Source organism: Emydura macquarii, unplaced genomic scaffold, assembly GCF_026122565.2.
Source record: "Emydura macquarii macquarii isolate MOO-44397 ecotype Brisbane River unplaced genomic scaffold, CSIRO-AGI_Emac_v2 contig_295, whole genome shotgun sequence".
NCBI lineage: Eukaryota > Metazoa > Chordata > Testudines > Chelidae > Emydura > Emydura macquarii.
The window spans coordinates 2,853,530-2,875,000 of record NW_027130432.1 but is presented as its reverse complement, the minus strand read 5'-3'; the positions used below and the strand labels follow the sequence as shown (position 1 = coordinate 2,875,000).

General features: G+C 39.1%; 1 protein-coding gene across 8 annotated transcripts in view; it reads left to right on the top strand.

Moving 5' to 3' along the window:
• ZNF423 (zinc finger protein 423) overlaps window positions 1-21,471 on the top strand; it is a 314,186-nt gene that overhangs the window by 237,767 nt on the left and 54,948 nt on the right. Inside the window, exon 6 of one of the 8 annotated variants that reach the window (XM_067550689.1) lies at window positions 4,885-4,934. The exons of the other annotated variants lie outside the window; for them this stretch is intronic. Within the exon in view, the coding sequence (XP_067406790.1) occupies window positions 4,885-4,910 (26 nt within the window). The 3' untranslated portion in view covers window positions 4,911-4,934. Of the gene's footprint in view, window positions 1-4,884; window positions 4,935-21,471 lie in introns of those variants that run through there. 8 annotated transcript variants of the gene reach the window in all.

Genomic DNA, 21,471 nt, shown 5'->3' with positions numbered 1-21,471 from the left:
CTAAGGAGCTGGTTCAGAACAGTACTTGAAACTGTTTCAGGATGCTTTATACATGCACTTTTGTTTGTTTGGAGTTGCTGGAAAGATCGATCAAGTTGACCTCTCTGCAAGTGCACATTTTTAAGAGTAGTTTGTACTTCATTGGCAATACATACTGTTTGCCAGTATATGTTAAAATGCTGCAAAAGAATTTTATAAAATAGAAAAGGATGCATTTGATGTTGTTTGTTGATTGTTGATTACATTTGTAATTATCCTTCTGTTTCTCCCAACCCATTTGTTTGCCCTTTAACTGCTTTGTAAACAAGTAATTGGTTAGTGGCTTGTGATGCACTGATGTAAATGGATAGAAACAAAAATGTGCACCAATATTTAGCTTAGAATTGCAAAATGTGTTTTTCACTTTAAAACTAAGTGGTTTTCATTCTGAAGCTGCAGGGCACTTTTGGTATGTGTTTATAGAGGTAGTGTAGCATTTAGTAATTCCATGCTAAAGTACAAAAGCAGAAAACTTTTACAAAGTATGCTATATAGATAGTAATTTTACATCTTTTTTAAAACTCCATGATCCATTCTGTCCTGTTACAGGACAAAGTTTCATCAGCACTTCTCTCTTCATTATGCAAAAGGCTTTGGCCATACCCTTTCTGGCTGGCTAAAGCTGGGATTTCCAGAAGCATTTATTGTTGGCCTAACTCTGCTCCCTATGAAGTTTTACCACTGTTTTTAATTAGAGCAGATTAAAGCCAATGGCTAAGTGTATTTGAAAATCTCACCCTAAATTTGTCCATCAACCTTACTAGGATTATCATCCTTGATGTTATTTCTCAAGAGCCCTTTGTCAGGCTAATTTCCACCAATATATATTGCCTGAGATACTGTCTGAGTTTTGGGTTAAAAAAGAAGAGATGAGCTTAATTCATGTCTGAACTCCAGAAGTATTTTGAAGTTTCTTCAGGAACAGGGTAATCACTTGATCATCAGAGATCTCTTCATTCAGAAGAGTTTATTAATCTGAATGGGAAATTGGGGTTTGGAAATCCACAATCTGTTATTTGAGAAGACACATTCTAAAACTGTAATGAAGTGCAGATGTCAAATTGGGAAATTTCAGAGGTCACCTTAACAGAAAATTGTACGTTGATAAAATGACCTTTCACGTTTGTTTCTTTTTAATTTTAAATCTCCAGTTTAGAACAGTGGCATAGGACCTAGACCTGTTCCCATGAAACCAGTGGGAAGATTTCCATTGATTTCAATAGATGTATGATTGGGCAAACAAATGTTTTTTTAGACAGATTAATTTTCCTCCATTTGTTTTTGTCTGTGAGATTTAAGAGCCAGAACTTGTGAAATCATGTCAAAGAGGCTGTAATTGAAATCAAGGGAAGATAAGGGTTCACTGCAACTCCTAGGAGTAGGCCTTGAACAATGAGCCTTTGTATAGACCAACCAAACCAAGTCATATTGGTCTGCTTGTGGCATCTCTCACACTGTGTAGTGAGATAGGGTAATGAGTTTCAGTAACTGGATAGTGAGTTTCAATAACCAGACATTTAAAATGAAAAGGTGGTGACAAAGTGTGTCTAGAATGAAAACAAATTGTTTATAAACATGATTATGCCTATGAAAACATTATTCTGAGCCATCTCCTGGTGACATGTCACATTTAGATCAAAATCTCTAACTGGCATTTCACATTTTTAAGCTTGGTGAAAATACGCCAGATTCTATTTCAAGTGAACGGCTGGCATTCAGATAGCCACATTTAATAGGATTGAAAGAAAAGAATGTTACTTTTCATCACACAAGACAACAAAGAGAACCCAGGAACTGAAAATATTATTTCATTTGAACAAATTACAGTAAAACTCTAAGGGGCTCTTTCAGGGAGTAGATGAAGAAAAGCACTTAAATATCATTCCATCAAACTAAATTTTTAACTACAATTTTTTACAGATAAAATGTGTTGGGAAGATTCAAAGAAGATTAGAGCTCACCTAAGAAACTGTATTCAAATTTGAACAGCTAATGGAAGCCTGCAAAAACTGTTAATGTCTATATCTTTCCTCTAAGGGACTTAGATTTCAGTAGTCTTATAAAAACACATTGAGCTGATTTCATTTCTGTGTCTCCACAGACTTCATTCTTGTAATTTCAATAAGTGTTATAAATGTTATTTTAAGTATTATAATGCTAATCCCTACTGACAATAAGCTCAGCTTCCATTACTAAGGTAATGTTTACCTCAGATAGCATATAATTGTTTGCTTTTTTCACAGTAAATTCTCTGTTCCCAACTGCTTAATCAGCCATGGAAAAGAGAGGAGACTTCCATACTGTTTAATGTTCTTGTGATTACATTAGTGTACCATGTAAACTCACATCGGTGGATCTTGGGAAACACAATTTTGTTTTTGTCCATAGTTCTTAAAGCAAAAAAATTTGAGCAGTTGTCCTTGTAATATAACATGAATCATTTATTAATGTAAATATCATGGATATGGCATAAATCTTCCCTGCTCTTGAACTCTCAGGACATTTCTTCATTGCATGAGTCAGAATCAACAAGAACTTCCTAGTTACCTTGCTGTAGTTCACACAGTGTACTGTATTCCAGTCACAGTGCAAGCATTCCGTCCTCTCACCAACGAGAAATCAGTGAATACTCTCCATATGAGCTTTCTGCTGCATCATATCATCCTAAACAGTATTTTATTACTCTTTATGAAAGTTAAACTTTTCTTCCTTCTACTGCTGTACAGAGGGCTCAAGTTATCATTGGTTTAGGGATAACATTTTATTCTTCTGTCTTACGTGCCAGAAGCTAAATACATTGACAAATTAAGTTATTTGGAAAGTGTTTTCATTCATGCTAGTAAAGAGTTTATGTTGCTAATGTGCCCATTTGTAACCTTATTGCATGTACTGATGGTGCATATGAAAGCACATTCAGAACAGACATTGTTACCGTTCCATGGTGGCAGAGACCTTTATGATCGGTGAAAGAGTAGGATTGCTAATGCTAGACATTAATGTGATGGGGACTATGGGAAATACCTGAGAGGATAGCTTCCACTCTAAAAGCATATGCCCCTAGATTAAGGGGGAACAAGTGTGGTATTAGCTCAAAGTATTCAAATAAAGAGGGATCTGTCGATTTGGAGATGCAGCAGCGCATGAGCTGTGTATCTGAGGGCAACTGACAATTCCTCGGTGGCCATGGATTTATTATAGCACCTAATTCTTATGTAGTCTTGCCTCAGGATGTAACCCTGAATCTCTCCTCCCAGGATTTGGGAAAGTTTGAACCCAGATCCAAACTCTGCAGCTTGGGTCCACCTCTAGTTTTGGAATTTATAAATCACAGACTTCTCATTGTCCAGTTGGTGTTTTCGGTTCCTGAACATGACATAGTTCTGAAGTACTCTTACAAGTGAACTGAAGTGCCTTAAAGTGATACATAAAAATAACAGCTATTTAAGAGCCATATCGTTAATAGAAAATTTGAAAGTTCACAAGGCTTGATTTTTAAACTACAGATGCAAATAACTGCTGACACAATTGACTGACAGATCATGTAGATGGATTTCTCTTTACTCAGGACAAACAATCATTGACATCAGCGGGAGTTTTGCCTGAGTAACAAGCTCAAGATATAAATTGTGGATGAACAGATGAGACATTGGAGGCCAAAATGTAATCCGTGCAGTAAGGGCAGCTTTCGGGTATCTGAGCATCATCTCAGTCAGGGTGTGGTAGTCTAAATGGATCCCCTTTTGTTTGTGGTCCTCCTGGCCTTGATTTTCAGATTAAAAATGTGTACTACTGCCCGTTTGCTGGAAGCCAGGGTTTTGCACATGCATATTACTGGATAGTCTTTTGTAGCACTATGTGTGGACAGTTTGAATTCATGCCCCTTGTCATTATTCACACCATTCACAAGAAGTAACTAAAAGTTATTTGGACCTGCTGTGTACCAGTAGCATGTATAAGTTAGTCTAGTTTCAAGGTTCGGATTATGCACTGAATAACTAGCCCACTATCAGAGAGCATTTCCTCTCAGCTACATGTCTCCTCGATGGAGGAAGGGTTATAGCTGCATTTCTTTTTGTGGAGCAGCCAGAGAACTTGTGTGCTTACTGAACGTGAAAGGCTGTAGCATGCCTTTCAGGTACAGATGATGATAAAGGGAGATAAGAAGGTGCACCATTCCACAGAGACCTCCGGGAGGCAGAATTCCTCTGCTGTGCACAGAGAGAGCACAGTTGCTGCTACATCTGTTTATTGGGTCCAGCATATTCCCCATGGTATGCCGGCATTGTTCTACGAACCAGTGTGTAAGCGAGTGAGCTCCCTCCGCCCTTTGGAGCATTCTGTGCCAGCAGGGGAGTATGAAAGGAGCAGTGCCTTCCCTGAGATCATGGACTAGCCCATACGCAGACTACACAAGAGAAGCGGAGGAGACACACTTCCCCCTCAATCCCCTTCCCCAAGCCCTGGCTTCCTCCCTTCCCCCCCCCCCCCCACTCCAATGCTCTTGAATAAGGGCCAGATGCAGTCAGACATCCAGTGTGAATATTACTAACAGGTGCACAGGAGGACAAATCTCTTGTTTTTGTTAAAAGCAGATTAATATTTTAATGATAGATGGTTTGTTTCCATGAGTTTTGAACTGACGTGTATCTTGGTCGTGGAAAGGGGAGTGAATGACCCTAAAAGTTCTGCTCCTTAGTGAACAAAAGGTCTGTGGTTTTATTTTTCTTAGAGTGATCTCTATAAGGGGTCATTTTAAGGATGCACAAAGCGCACTTACGGAAGACAGGAGCAGGATTTTTTTCCTCCAATAAAATATTCAGTGAGCACTCTTTGTCTCTCCCTCAGAACATTGCAGGATCCTGGAGCATTAAGTGAAGCACAGACGCCAAACCGGGGGGAAGGGGGGCCAAGGCAGGGGGGAAAGAAACAAACTATATTTTCTGCTCATCTGTGGAGTGAGGATAACACAGGCCCAGAAGCACACGTTGTGAAGCAATTTCAGTCGAAGCTGAGTGCCTGTTTTCCCCTGGAGCACAGACTGTAAAAATCTTAAAAACCCTGGTTTCTGTTTCCTTAATATCCTGTTTTTGAAAGTGTCATTGTGATGAAAAAAAGAAGATGAGGATCCTTTTAAATCTCTGCTCCCTGTTTATAATTGGGGAGATTTGGGCAGCTTGAAGTGGGAGGACCATGCAGTAGGTTTTTCAGTGTAGTTACACTGCATGGATAAATATTTAATTGAGAGAGAGACACACACATAGTGGACCATATTTTGATCTCAGTTACATACCAGTGTAAATCTGGAGTAACTCCAACACTCAGAGAAGTCAGCATTACTACTTGGGATTTATATCTATGTAACTGAGATGGGAAACTGGCCCACTGTCTGCAGCAGTTTTATCTATATGACAGTAAGCAGTTTTTACTTTTAAATCCATCACATTTAAATTACATAGGGCCATGGTGTGTCATTGACATCTTTGACAATTTTAATACAAGGAATTGTTGAAATCTCCCTGGGTTTACGGATCTTCCTGGGATTTCTAAGGATTCTGTTAGGCTCTAAGAGATAATGAATAGCAAAAAAATGGGACTGTTTCACTTTTCTGGCTTAGCATTTCAAATAAACAATTTAAATTAAATTTAAATATATTTTGAAATATATTAATAGCAATAAATAGCATGCTGAGGGTTTGTTTCTGTCAGCTGTGCCTCCAGTTCTGTTGAATTCCGGTGTTGTGTAACCTATGTTCCTATGACACGTACAAGCATTGCCTCCAAACAATGCTACGGACTTTCATATTTCCTGAAAGGACTTCCTTTGGATCCGAGCTCAGTTTATGAACTTAGAGTATGTGACCAGCAGTAAAGCTATTTGATTTTTATTGTGCTTTGATTGCTAGTGCTCTTTATTAAAGTATAAAGAAGCCTGATAGCAAATGGTGGTGAAGACAAATTAGAGATGTTTGGCTCTCTTAGTGGGTCATCTCCCAGCTGACTTAAGCAAGGGCATTGTAAAGAGACTCCATCTGTAGAGTCTGACAATTCCATTCCCCCATCTGCTAGATGGACAGTGGACTCTGCTTACTGCAAAACAGACAACACAGACAACAGCAGATTTTGCAGAACAACAACAGTGAATGCAACTAAGCAACAAAGGCTGAGCTCAAAAAGGGTAGTGGGTTCAGATATGAGGCAATGACAAGCTCAGTTGTTGTCTGACCTTGAGCTGTTCACATGACCTCCTTGTGCCTCTGTTAACCCAGCTGTAAACTGGGTAAAAATAGGACTTCAATTAAAACAAGGTGTTATGGCTATGGTTTTTTATCCTAGAAGATTAATTTTCTCTGGGCAAAACAGGCAGAACCTTTTGTTAGAACAAACAAGGACAAAACTGCCAGTGTTTTTGCTGTCAGAGCCTCCACTGACAACAAAGGGTATTTATTTTCCCTATTACCTTCAGCAATAAACTCTTTACAAAAAATTCAGTTCCTCAACTGCAGCATGAATTGACTTAGAGAACTAATATTGAGAAAAAGAGTGAAACCCAGGCCCCCTTAAAGTCAAGGGGACTTCAACGAAGCCAAGTTTTCACCCAGAGACTGGCTAGGCAGCATTTTTGAGTGCTCACTATTGTCCCTAACACATCTTCTCCCTGCTCATAGAAATAGACCCCTTGATATACTCCTCACTCCAGCCCAGATAGATATAAAGAACCCTTCATAAGATACGGTGGACAGTGGTGAGTGTTGACACATGCCTGTTTTAAATAATGTGAACATCTTGTGAAGCATGGGAGCGAAAAAGAAAGATTCTAGGAAAATGATAGGAACTCTTAATTGTCTTCACTTTTCCCCCAACTCTTTGTTAACGGTTACTAAAAATGTTTCATTAAAAGAATTAACATTCCCCCTCCCAGGTAGAATGAAGCGGGGGAGAGGGTAAAGGATAAAAAAATAATTGGCTTGTTTACTGAGGAGGAAACACACACACATACTACACAATTTACCAGGTGCACTTGCCTCATACGTGAGAGTTTGTAGGGAAAAGTTAACTCAGCAGCTTGGTGAGTTAAATTGTGAAGGAAGTAAAAATGGAAGCTAATGCTTGTGGTAGCAAATTATTATTATTTCTAAAACAGTGCTAAAAGCAAGTAAACCCCCTAGCAATCATAAATGATTTGCCTAAATACACTTAGCACATCCATGTTCTTGGGAGTTATGATTGGGTACTGATGAATTAGTTTCTTTTTCTTTAATAATTACAAACAGGGATGATATCTTCATTATAATTTCTTGGTCTCCTGCTTTCCTCTGAGGCCCAGTGCGTGGGAGCTCTGACCACCTCAGTACTCACACATACCATAAAAACACTTAGGAAATGAGAAAATAGCATTTTAAGGTGGGAGGGATGGCTCCATCAGTAAATGGCAAGCATTAGGACAGCCTAATCACTGAAATGTAGCCTATTAGTAAGTTTAGCGAAAAGGTGTTAAAAGAATCCTTAAAGCCTCTCTACTGGCATGTTTTGAAGGGAGTTCAGTTATGAGACTATTAAAATGTTATTTTGATAATTAAGCCCACAGCTGTTGTGAGGGCGTTAGGGGCAGGAGCTGATGAAGCAACAGACTGCACAATGGGTTGGCTAAATAAGAAAAACAGAAAAAAGAAGAGAGAATCTTGAAGGAACTGAAAATATGCTTTCTGTGTGTAAAATAGTTATGCTAGTTATGATCCATAAAGGCTACTTCAGTGGTAGGATAGAACTGGGTTTCCTAAGGGACAAGAAACAAAGCCTGAAGCTTCATCAAAGCCTGAAGGTGTTTGGTTTTTGTGGCAATATTTCCGTTGCAGATGACAATGGGAGAACAGGCTCTCAAGGAAACCCTGAGTTCTTTTGCAAAGAGAAACTGGAGGAAAAATAAAACTATTTAGTAGCATGGGATCAAGGAGTAGAAGGAGAACCTTATTTCTGAGATAATTATTTTCATCAGAAATATGGTCAATAAATACTATGGCACTTTAAATGTATTTGGTGTTAATCTCTGTGTATACAGAATCACACCAATCGGACAGATTTCTGAATGGCTAAAACTACTGTTAAAGAAATTGGCAAATTGTACACTGTGCCTGTGAGTCAATGGTCAGGACTGTAACACTGGTATTAAGTATACACAGACTCATGCTATTAAGATAAGTGATTCCTGAATCTGATCCCACACTGATTTTTAACTTGTATAATTCCATTGCTTTCAGCAGAGTTACTTATATACATCCTTGTAAATGCTCTGCTCGCTCTCCCATTAAAGTCAATAGCAAAACTCCCGTTGGTTTCAATCAGAGCAGGATTGGGCCCTGAGTAAATTCAGAGTCCATCCTATAGGGGATAATCTGTGTGGTGCTGGATCACCCTCCTTTCCTTTTTAACGTCAATGACAGTGGAAGACACTCAGCAACTAGCAGAATCTGGCCACTAATGATGATCTGTGAATTGTTTTGGTGGATTAAGTGGGTTCAGAACTATGCAATAGTAAATAAATGCATGGCCAATTTAATTGTAATAGCTGAGTTAAACTACTTTGTTTTGTGGCATACTGATTGTATGTGTATTTTATGTGTACAACATAAGAGTAAAACATACTGAGTAGTATATGCATAGATGTATATTTTAATCATTCTGTTCTAGTCTTCTGTTCAGAGTTAAAACTAAGACCATTTTCAGTGTTTATCCATAATTGCACAAATGAACGCTGTCCGTCAGTACAATTGGTAACTTCACACCCTTGTCTGTGCATGTCAATGGTAACCTTTCCACAACTGCTCCTCCACTCCTACTGCAATGTCAGTTGTGGTCCCTTGATGACTTTCTGGCTGAACTTCCTCACTGAATACAAAATCAGGAAAATGTTACATGGGATTTTGTAAAATAAACCACATAAACAGAATGTAAAATGGGGGAAATTAGCCTTTTGATGAAAAGGGGAATGAAGCCCAACTAGAGCTCCTGCCCCCTGTGTCAGAAAATCATTGCACTTGCATAATCTTTTCAACTTTCCGGCCATCCTCTACTTCTCCTGATTGCAAAAACATCTTCAGTAACATCTGTTTTCTTTCTCAATCAATACATTCCCTAAAGACCACCAACTTGTAAAATATTATATATAACATCGTGTGTACCTGAATTCAATTCAGTTATTTGATAGGGTTAGAAGTTCTGTTAATTAGGCATACTGTTTTATATCAAATTACTGCGACTGCTTATATTAATCTTCTTTAACATCCAAAGAACAATAAAAAAAAAAAACCTTTGTAATCTTTCAGAAAGAAGCAAACACAACACAATTTCATCTTTCTGTGACGTCCCTGCCAGGAGTCAGCCAATAGTGTGTATTCTTTATCCTGAAAGTTGCATGTTGGCAAGCCTTTGTAATGATGGTGTATTTAAAGCACATTCAGTAGCATAAATATTTGTATACAGCACCATGAACATACACTGTTCTGTGCAAAACAAATAGAAGGCAGCATCCTTGCCCTGAAGAGCCTACAGTTTTACTCTGGCAAACACAATACCCAGGACAACAGTTAAAGAGCAGGAAGGTCTACAGACCCAGTCAGGTCAGAAAGATTTGAAGGAGAGAGGGAGAGAGCTTGGCTTTTATGGAGTGTCAGCCAGCTCTAAGTGTAGAGGCGGCATGACAAAATGTACAACACTGCATGTCCAAGTAGACAGGGGCCTGATTCTGATCTCACTAGCACTGGTTTCACGCCTGTGTGACTCCATTGACTTTATTGGAGTTACGCACACTGGTGTAAATCAAGAATGAGATGAGAGTCAAGGCCGAAGGGTACATTTAGCAGAGGCTGCTGAAGGGACTAAAGAGTAAAGTATGAAGTGACAGCAGAGCTATTGCATTTCCTGGGATGGAATTGTGCAGAATGTGGAAGACAAGAAGATGGTTGATCCAGTGAAGGGATTCTGGGCAGAGGGCATAAAAGGAAGTGACAGCCCATTGGGCTGACTGATAGGGGAGAGCTAAAATGCATGTAGACCAGAGTTTTCAGTAGTTAAGATGAGCTGTGGCTAAGGCATGGACCAAGGTTTTAGCAGCATGGATGGAGTGGAAGGGATAGATTTTATACGAGGGATATAGTGATTTGACACTATAATAGTATGTTATTACAAGTCTGATGAACTTGTTTTGGCTTCAGGGTGTTTGATTCCTGGAAAGCAATTTAATTATATTGTTGCTATGAAATTCTGGCTATCTTACCATTTGGAAAAGGTATCTTTCCATAGTGGCTATTTCTTATAACCACCCTGTGATGATAAAATATTTGATGTCTGAAGCTGTTACTTTGTGACTGATGTCTTATAAATACCTAAGGTGGTTAAATAGGTTAATGGTTTACTCGTTAGTTTGTTACATCACCATGTTCAATTTGTAAAACTTTCAAACTTTGCATTCTTTCCCCACAGCCCTGCCCAAAATGTGATCTTCCAGTATTCTTAAAGCTGTCACTTCACTCAACCTTGCAGGTAGACATTTTCATATGTGCTGGCCTGACATCGTCTGTATTACGCAGCATAATATCCAAACAAGCAATCACTTGCTTTCATTGTCTTCTGATTTGTCACTACAATTTACTAGAGATGGAAGCAAGAGATGAGCCATGCACAAAGTGCAAAAGGTTTTGGCTAAAGGGACTAGAGAGAGAGAAGGGCAGTGAGGCAGGCAGGCAAGCAAGAAGTCAGCCGATGATGTCAGGAAAAGAAGACAACTCTTTGCCAATTTCTTTGGTCAATTTCTTTGCCACAATCTTTTTAAAAAGAACATTAAATATTCTTTAAGGCAGCCAGATCTCTAAAATAACCAGCCTTCCAGAAGCTGAGGTCAGAAAACAATATTTTGGTAACCACAAAGATATGATTCTTAACCTAAGATAGCAGTGATCTCTCTTCTGTAGGATTAGGTGACTTGCTGTGGTTCAGGAAAAGTGCAGCCCTAATGTGATATTAATAGTTTGGAAGTATGATCAAAATTTTTTTTGGTAAGACTGGTTTAATAAAGCGTTTTTATACATCCCTATTCTAAAGTGCGTAACAAGTCCCATTGAGCCTGGAATAGCTGATGAGAGCTCATTTTAAGTTAGCTGAGTTTGCCTCTGTTTATTGTATCCATATAGGCAACAGTAGTGTCTTCATATTTCTCTGGTGATTATTATTTTTTAAGTGCAGAGTCCTTGGCCCTGCCCGTCAGAATGCTCGCACAGAAGAGGGAGGGGCAATCCAAACTGCAGCATTCTGCCTCCTGCCTCTGACCCGTAGAAGGGACGTTATCTAAAAGCGACTGACAAGGTAGTTCCGTTGTGCTGCATGCCTTGCAATCCCTTGCAGTTCAGTCTCCATGGAACTAAGGCTATACCTACACTGCACTGATGGTGGTGAGTCAGGTATATGTAGCAACACACCACAGGGTAAAGCAGGCTGCATCTACACCAAGGTGTGTAGCGACACATATCAGTGAAAGGCTCTGGCGGGGGGAGGCAGCGCAGCCTGCTGGAGACTTTCTTCACTGCTGGAGTCTTTCCCTGTGGCGGAGAATGGCTTCGGTAGCTCCCTGTGCTGGGGAAAGGCTGAAGCAGCAGGGAGCTGGCAGAGCCTTTCCCCACTGCCTCCCTGCTGCCAGAGCCTTTTCCTGCAGCAGGGAAGGACTTCAGCAGCGGAGAGACAACTAAAACTAGCAGTGTAGAAGGGAGAGGCGCTGCTTGGACATGTAGAGAGCCGTGAAGAGTATGTACCCTAAGGGTTCAGGCGTATCTTTACTCTACTCACCTAAGCAGTGCCCCACTGTCTACTTTTCTGTTTATTCCGATGCTAGGGGTGGGGGTGCAGTATGCATGCTGCCATAAGGAGCGTGTGGTGCAGACATACCCTAAAAGAAGTTCTTCAGTGAAATACCAGGCAAATGTATGCTTTAAAAAATACCAGCTTAAATACAAAGAGAGCTGAAATATTGGGTCCAGTTCATCCCTGAGATGGAGCTAAGCTGAGGCTACTTTGTGACTCCCCTGACCTGGGCTGGATGGGTGTTGTTTCAACCCCCAGGCACAGGCTAAAGCAGCCTCAGGGGCTGCCTTAACTTGCCCCAGGCAGCTGGTCCAGCAGGAGGGGCACAGGAACTCTCCAGTAGGCTCCTTGTTTCCAGGAACGCCACTGATATGCCTCCTGCACCTGGAAGCTTCTGTACTGGGTGGCATAGGTCCATGTATGTTACTGTCTCCCCACCTGCCAGAGGAGTTATCTATTCTCCACTTACAGCAGTTTTTCAGCCTTTTTACTCCAAGCAGAGCTGGTGTAAAGGAGCTGTGGGACAAAAATGAATGGAGCACATTATGCTTTTACACAGAAAGAACTTTAATATGAATTTTTTGTCTAGAAATGCACCCTGATTACCCTCAAAGTCCTGCAGAATTACACAAAAAATGGAGAAGGATTGTTGGGCTGAGGGCTTTCTTCTGATCAGCTGGTGTCATTACAAGAATGTTTTGAAAGGGAGACAGATATTTCTGTTTATGCAATGTACCTAAATAATGCCCTCCCACCACCACCTTATGAACAGACAGCTGACACAGCTTGGATGATGCCAAATCAGGGTAATAAAATTGACTAACTCTAGAGGAAAAGGTGGAAATGGCTCTTCTGTTTCGATCTTCCTTGAGATTTTGGACAAAACATTTCTACTGGTAATTTTCCTAAACTCCCCTGAGATAAAACATTACATTTTAGCTCACAAGATTCTTTCTGTGTGTCTGCTTTCCCTTTTGTTTGCTCTGGTAGGACATGTGGCCCTCTAAGAATTACTTGCCAGTTTTAAACAAGTGAAGAGAGTTTTCCTCCTCAGTGAAAGGTTTCCAAAATTCTACCCACTCCTCCATGGTGAAGTGTAATAGCACCAGTCCAATGGTACTGTTGTGTTGCTATCAGCCTCGCTGCTCGGTAGCTGCACATCAGCACAGTAATCATTTTCAGATTTACAAGCATTAAATATTTTAATTTAATGCCTTGGCTCTCTTGTAATTCATGCACTTAATTATATGATAATTACTCAAATGAAAGAGATACAGCTGCTGCTGTATCAGTTCTTCTAGGAATCTGCGATGTTGGAATTGGCCTTTGATTTCAGGGTTTTTTCTCACCCATTCCTAAAGCTGGTGGGAACTTCAAGGTAATTTTTTAAGTATATATGACAGAGATGAATTTCAGGTATGGTTCTCTCTCTTTCTCCTTTTGTTGGCAAATAGAATACATTTGGCAGCCGGGGGATTGGGCACTGTACTGGTTGTTTTTACAGCTCCTTGTGGGTTATGCTCATTAAAACAGAGGAGCTAAGGCAAAGCTTCCAAAGTGCAAGACCCTGCTTCGTTATAGATGCCTACAGAAGAAAGGAAAGGAAAGGAAAAAGGCATGTGTATGTGTGTGTATATGTGCATAGAACTGTATAGAATTTAATACATTTATAACCTGCCAATTGGTCAGCATGTAGGCACTACACAATAAAATCAGTACAATAAATTAAAATCAAGAATAATGGTTCAACCAGGCCAAATAGGCCACCAACTGGAACAAAATGATTTGGCACAAAGGCAAATCTAATTGATCTTAGGCAAACTGCCCCAGCACAGTGAAGGACAATTAACATCCAGAGTAAGGAAGAAGAAAACCAAAGTCAATACAAAGGAGGTGGCCCTCAAAAATCAATGAAGGCTAATGCTGCCAAAGAATGTCATTATGCCCAAGAAGCAGGCAGGGGAGGGACTCAAGCAGATCTCGCCCAGAACAGATTTCCACAACTGAGAATTCTGAACTGAGAATGCTCAGTTCCAGGTTTGGTCCTAAACCCAGATGTCAACTCTCTACCTTCCAGCTGTGTTTGCACTAGAGCTGTTAAAAAATAAAACACACCCAGAAGATTTTTCTTGTAACAAAGAAAATTGTAAAAACAACCAAAAACACTTTGCCTCTTTTATAAGAAAAAGGCATGTGATATTTTTTGGTTCAGCGTTGGTGCTGAAACAGCTGGAAGGTAGAAAGCTAACATGGGAATAATCTTCACTGAAGAGAAGTGTCTGTGGGTGTCCCAAGGAAAACTAGTTTTGATTGGAATGACTTATGACCATTGGAAAGAGCACTCTGTGCATGCGCAGTACCTTTTATCCTATAAATTCGGGATAAGTGGACCACACTTCATTGGGATCCTGTAAAATTAGTGGGTCTCCCTGCGGGCTCAGGGGCCCATCCGTGCACAATATCTTGCAGAAACAGTGTCATAGTGGGCAGCTAAATTAGCTGCATGTGAGTGCATGACTAACTTAACTCTGCACTGAAAAATTTAGTGACAGCAAACAGGGAACGAGGCAAGGGCTCCTTCAAGACCTTGTCTCATTCACTGTGCATCTTGTAAGGCAAAAGGTACACAGCTCCAAATGTGTGCAGGAGGGGGGCTTCCTCCTTTGGACTTTGTCATGTGTGTGGGATAGATCGTTCTAGTGCTGTCTAGCTAAATAGTTCACCATCATGGAATTTTAATTTCTCTCTTTTCATTAAAAAACCCTAGAAAAATCCCTTTGAAAGTATCAGATGATCACCAAATGCTTAAATGTACAACCTACTGATCTATTAATACAACTTTTTTAATAGTGTGTGCACGTTTATGTGTATATGTATATCTATATACAGAGGGTGAGGTTGAGTGTGTGTGGCGGGGTGTATAATATAACTTGTGTTTGGTACCAAAGAGAGATTATTATTATGAGAGAGAGAGCTTTTTAACAGTAGTAGAGGTGTGTGAGTGACATTGTTTCAGCAGACAGTGATGTCAGTCTGGCTTCAGTGGCATGCTTTTCTGGGAGAAGATAAATGCTGAAATTCTTTGCAGTCTCTGTTAAGAACAGAATAAGCTATGGGCCTAACAGCACTGACCAGAGAGGAATTTTGGGAAAACACTTTGCAGTCCTATGTAAAGCTTTTGTTGTTGCTTATTGTTAATACATGCGATTATGGTTAATGCCTTAGGGGCACTGGCTGTTTTGTAGGAACTGTAACAATAAATATTTGGCAATAGTTATGTATCCCCCATCCCACAGTCCCTGTAGAATAGATGATGCTGAGTTGCTCTACTGTAGATAGTAGGTTTTTTGTTGATGGCAGTAGCAGATTTTACACTTCTGCAGTGTTTCGTTTAACTGTGTGAGTATTGGAGAGCTTTGTCATGGAAATTTGAAGTGATTGTTCCATAGCCTGTTCTCTGCAAGAAGTAGCAATGCTTTTCTGTGTTTCTTAACAATTTAGTAGTAACGGGGCGAATCATTTGTGGAGAGAGGGAGCTAAAGCACGTCCACATACTGTGTTAAAAATACACAGAGATGTTCTAAATCACTGACGGCATTTAGCAGCAAAGCATGAGTATTTATGTAACTGATTTTGGTCCCATTTTCAGACTCCTTTTATAATCAGGCCAGGTCAATTCAAATGACTACTGGAAACCCGCATTTGAACTTGTGAACTCAGAAAAAACTCCTAATCTGTTCAAAGGACCCTCACCCGTCTAACTCTGGACTGTTGTCTCTAGCTTTCCTTTAACTCTTTAATGATCTTGGTGACTGCATTCCTGCCTAAATTTAAGTTGCATCAAAAGGGTTACAAAATTTTAAACCCTGTGTATTCAGACAATTTTCAGCTAGTTTACAGCAGCTGTGGAGTCGTGCTGATAGATTAAAAGCAGCTCCCAGCCCCAGAATGAAGTACATTAGAGTTCCTGCTGAGCAGAGCTGGGGTGAGGCCTACACAGCTGTCATTTAGGCCAAGTTTCCAACTGCAAACTGAAGAAAAGGATGCAACTTAGAGAAAAGTTATATTTTTAAATAAGGTGACTGGTTATTAATCAAATATGGGCAGAAGTTTGCATCTACAGCCATGTTCAGCTTAGGTACTCTGACATTTTGGAAACCAGGAGATAGTTTTCAAGTATCCATCAGGCGCATGTCCAGTCAAGAACTAACTAGTCATAAAACTTGCATTCTATAAATAATCCTTTTTCCTATTTTCTCTCTAATTGAAGAACAGGCAGTAGCATGAGTATTCTTGGACAGCCTGAGTAACAAATGATGATGCACTCAAGGCATCACTTAACTCTGGTATTGACTTTATACCATAGGGATGCTGCAGGGAACACATATCTATAAATAAGCAGTTGGCAATAAAATATGTACAATCACAGAAATTTCTGTAGACTGTCACCTGTTTCTGGCACGTTTAAAGGAAGTACTGTTATCCCATTCCCACTAATGAAATATTGTCTTATGGCACACTGTTTTAGAAGGCTGACAACAGACAGATAACATTTTGAAATACCTTTAAGTATGTAGTACACATGCCCACCTGGCCTGAAGTAGAGAGGACATGTACATACTAATCATTAAAGCATTATTGCTTTAGCTTAGTCAAATTCAATGCTAACATTCTCTGTTATGCTGTATCCTCTTATTTCTGTGCAGGAATGGATTTGTTTAGCCCTTCCTCTTCTGTTAATAACATAAAATGCTTATTAGTTGTCTTTTTACTAAGGATCACTTTCTGGACCTCCCTGGTTATAATACATGCCACGAGTGGCTTTTGACCAAGTTCTCGAATCTTTGTACAAAGAGTACTTCAGAAAAAGTAAGAACAAATATTCGTTCGTTACATGGTCACATTGATACATCTTGTCTTCTACGGTCATTGGTGCCCGGTTCTACTTCAGCTGTACAACTGGTATTAACCTGGCTCTGTTCACCTTCATCAAACTGATTACTTACTATGTGATATCACCCGAAAGCACCAATACAAGATTGTCTTAATGAATTGTAAGTAAGATCTCCAGTAACCTTTGTTTAAAATACTGACTTCTGTCTTTGTGTAAAGTGTGATAAGAATAATTTGTCTCAATTCAGCTGCTAGAATGTTGCAATTCTTGTCCTGGCCATTTTACCATATGAGTTTGACAGAGTGCCTATTTGCGTTCTTCCTCCTGTGTGTTGCATAATAACTTTCTAGACTGGAGGAATGGAGCATAATGGGGAAGAAGATGTCTATACCAAGAGGAGTTACCACAACACCCTTGAAAACAATGTAATCTTTGTGGGTGATTTCCTGATTACACTTAAAAAAGACCCCCCTTATCTTCAGATTCTTTTTGAATTAAGATAAAGAACATTTATTCCTCGGATTAAAGAACATGAACATTCTGAAACTATAAACAGACTGACAGGAAATCTTCCCAAAATGTTAGGAGCTGAAATTCACTCCATTTGTCATCAAGAGGCAACTTACTCTAGGGTTTTGGATTTGAAGTTCTGACAAATGAGCACAATGTTGCTGTAATTTGGACATTCTTAATATTCCCATTCATTGGGCTGGTACCTGCTCTGCATGACACTGAAGCTGTCTGTGTGTCTTTTATATGTGTGTGTATTTTATATCATATATTAGTTTTGACAGTACTGAGAGATAATTTCCAGCTTTCTGTGTCAGTCTAAGGTTAATGCAAATTCAGCTATCACGTTTTAAATTTAAAGACCGTTTGTCTGAGAGAAACTGTTGTTTAAGATCTTTCTATTTGGCCATTGCTTTCCGAATTACCTATACAAGTGACTTATAAGAAATGCATACATTGCGCTTCTTATTCTAGGCAAATGATGTGCATTGTATTTAGATAAGTGATACCATAGTATTATCTTGCTTTGTTGAACCTAGGGCACATATGTTTATTTGGCCTACAATAAAGTAAAATGAGTCACCTTTATCAGCCCTTGAAAAATGTTTGGCATAGCGAGGCTTCCAGCTGCTTTATAACGAGGTTAGTAAGTTAGCACAGTTTTAGCATAAAAAATGTATAAAACACTTGTAAAGAACTAAATATCTCTCAAGAAACATTTTATACATGTGATTCAGAAGCTAAAGTAATAAATGTTCTTAATATTAGCTTCAACAAATACATGTATTCTAATGTTTCTTAATAACAAATTAAATAATATACATACTGAAAATAATATACCATATACCTGAAATTAGGAATTGGTACTGAAGTTAATACTCCAGTATACCTGAAATTAGGTACATTTCTGATGCTTTTCAAGAAATTTCCAGTGCAATGTATTTTCAGTAATAATAATAATGTTATTGTATAGAAAAGGTGCATTTTATTTTATTTATTTATTAGCTATTGCTTTTTGAAGTAGCAGTTTGGCTTTAATTAATTAATTAATTTATTTATTTTATTTCTCTCTTATAAGAAGTTCATTATTATATGGATCTGCTTAGGATTTTAGTGTTAAAACAATTCCATTCAACAACAGTTACAGGGAAATAAATCAGTGTATGAATAGCAAGAATGTTTTATTTTAAAAAATCCACTAACAGCAGCAGAAAAACAACAGCAAAGAAAGGCCAAATAATTTAGTGTATTTCTAGCTATCTTATCTCATCTGAACACATTAGGGTTTGAATAGTGTATATTTATATGTCAGTGACATACATTGCCTTTTGTAAGTTAACATGGGCATCTTGCATTTACTAATATGCTTTCTCTGATACTGAGAGGTTTTATTTCATTAAGTTCTGAATGCAAAAGAATGTCTTTTTTTTCTTTTTTTCTTTTCTTTTTTTTTTTTTTTTTGCATTAGCTTGGCTGGTTTATCTTAAGCATACTCAGTAGACTTGCCTCAGTTTTTCTGAAGCTATTGTTCTTTTTTACACCGCGTTTGCACACTGCAGTGCATCTAGGGAATTTCAGCCGTTGGAATACATGAAAAGAGACCCGCTCTACTTTCATAAGGTCCCTGGATGAATTGGACGAAACCTCAAGGCCCCATGGTGGAGCCAGAGCCGCATTCATATTCCTTGCCATCACCCCACATATGATAGCATGAAGCCCAGACCAATCGAAAACTTGACAGTAAGCCTTTTGATTTTGCGGGGAAGCCTTCATCAAGCTGAGAGAGGGAAGGGAATATAGCCCAAACTGGACTTCATACTGTGGCAAGTTTGAAATCCCAGCCCAACCACAGAGCTGGTTGATTGGAATAGTTGGAAACTGTGTCCAGGAATTCAGCAGCAAGAACTTGGCTTTCAGTAACTTCTTCCTTTTTATAGAAAAATGCACTACATGGGCCACTTACCCTCATTAATCTATCAGAACTTTAAATGTGTGTATTTGCATAATAGGTATAATATTTTTTCATTTAAAGCACTTGACATTTTGCACTTCTAAGCCACGTTCACACCACCTTTATTTTTAAGCTTTCTGATACAACACTCTTGGATAAAGCTGCTGTACTTAGCTTTACATATAGCGCTATTCTAATTATTCACTTAACAAATCCTCTTTAAAGCTGTGTATACTAACATTAGCTCCCATCATAGATACTATTACTAAGCTTGAGTGTGTATAATAGATACATTATGAAACTGATAATACCTTATTACCATGAGCATTTTAGTGCTGTTTAAATACCATAGGCCATATTCACTAATGGTGTTGCATCCAGTTATGCCAATGGTTGTATTATTGTTATTAATGTTTGAGTTATTCTTGTTTATACTTCTGCAGTTCATGTGACTAGCCACAAGCGCATATGTACATTATCGTTAGTGATGGTTTTAGGATTCTGCCTTTGGGAGTGCAGATGGAATGGCAGAGATTTCCCGTTGAGGGATGAAAGGGGCCACTACTCCAGTTTCGCCTCTAGATGGTTTCATTTTAAAATTAAAATAGTTTGCATTTTGGTGCCAGTGTAGAACTATATTTTACTCCTTGTTGATTTCCACAGGAGTTTTGCCTAAGTAAAAAATGAGTAGGGAGTGCAGAATAGGACCCTCAATTCCAGTAGTATGTATAATATCATACAAACTGATAGACATGTGCTGTGTGTCTAAAGCTCATCTGTGTATAAAGTTCCTGATTGAGATGGGAGACTTTTCCCATGGAGCGGTGCCAGCTTCTCACTCCAGTCCCTCTCCAGTGGTCATGCCTTTTATAGACTTCAATTCCTTGTGACTAAAACGCAGCACAAAACTTTCAAAGGTATTGTGCCTCTTGGCATTTACATGGGACATTACTATTTTTAAAATCCTGTTTTAAGAGTAGTACATCTCACTGTAATAATACTTCTGGCCAGTGGGGCATACACCTATGAAAACCTAGATACAGGTGGGTGAGACATGAGAGGACAATTATTGGAAGTCAAAATTAGAATTTGGGGGGTTATTTTCCTTTTTAACCTGTTTCTCTCTTCATCTGATATATAGTGGATGATTATATGGTGCTATATCTAGATGGACATCTTTAAATACACATGCACATGCTTGCATACATCTATTCTGCAATACACTGGTGGAGCTCAGTCTGCAGTGTAGACATTCTGGCTCGGGCTGGAGCCTGGTCTCTGAAACCCAGGATTTGGTCTCAGAGCCTAGGAGCCAACCCATGCCAGAATGTCTACACTGCAGTTTTTAGCCCTGCAGCCCAAGCCCCACAAGCCCAAGTCAACTGACCCTGGCTCTGAGACTCAGTGCTGCTGTTTTTTAATTGCCGTGTAGACATAGGGTCAGAGTTCTGTCCAATGCCAACAGTATTGTATTGGGTTGGCCAGCAGAGGGTGCTCTCTGAATAGTGAAGCTATCATCCTGCCACACAAATATGCACATCCTTCTCTGTGATGTATTTGATTTTCTTTGGCTCATTGGAATGGACATCTCAGTGTTATTTACTAGTTCTAAATTGAAGATTGTTTGTTTTAACATGCAAAAATGTTCAAACTTTACAAATCGTTTATTTAAACCAACTAGCTGTGAGGTATTGTTTTAAATGAGGGCTTATTCATCTTAAATCTTCAGCACAGACAGTGTTGTAAAAGTAAAGGGTTTATGAAATTGAAAGTAGAAATGGGTCTAAACCAAAATCCCAGATCCTAATGCTCCTGAATTGTGGAATGGGTTCAATATCCAGATTTAAATTTTCCAAATGACACTCTCTTTGTAGTAAATTGAACCAGACCCAAACACCCCCAAATTCAGAGTGTTTGTAATCTGGGGCCAGATTTTGCAGCTTGAGCTAAAGGGGAATACAACATTTGTGTACATTATGTACATTCTCACCCTTCATGCAATATAGCAGTATGATGACACTGTTTAATTAAAAAGGCTTCACAATGTAAATATCCTTGGCCTGGTATATCAGAAATTATAGAAATGTAGGGCTGGAAGGGACCTCAAGAGATCATCTAGTCCCTCCCCTTGTGCTGAGGCAGGATTAGATATACCCTGTACCATTCCTGACCAGGGATGTGTTTATGTGCATAATATACAAATGTGGGAAAGTGTTAAGAACATAAGAAT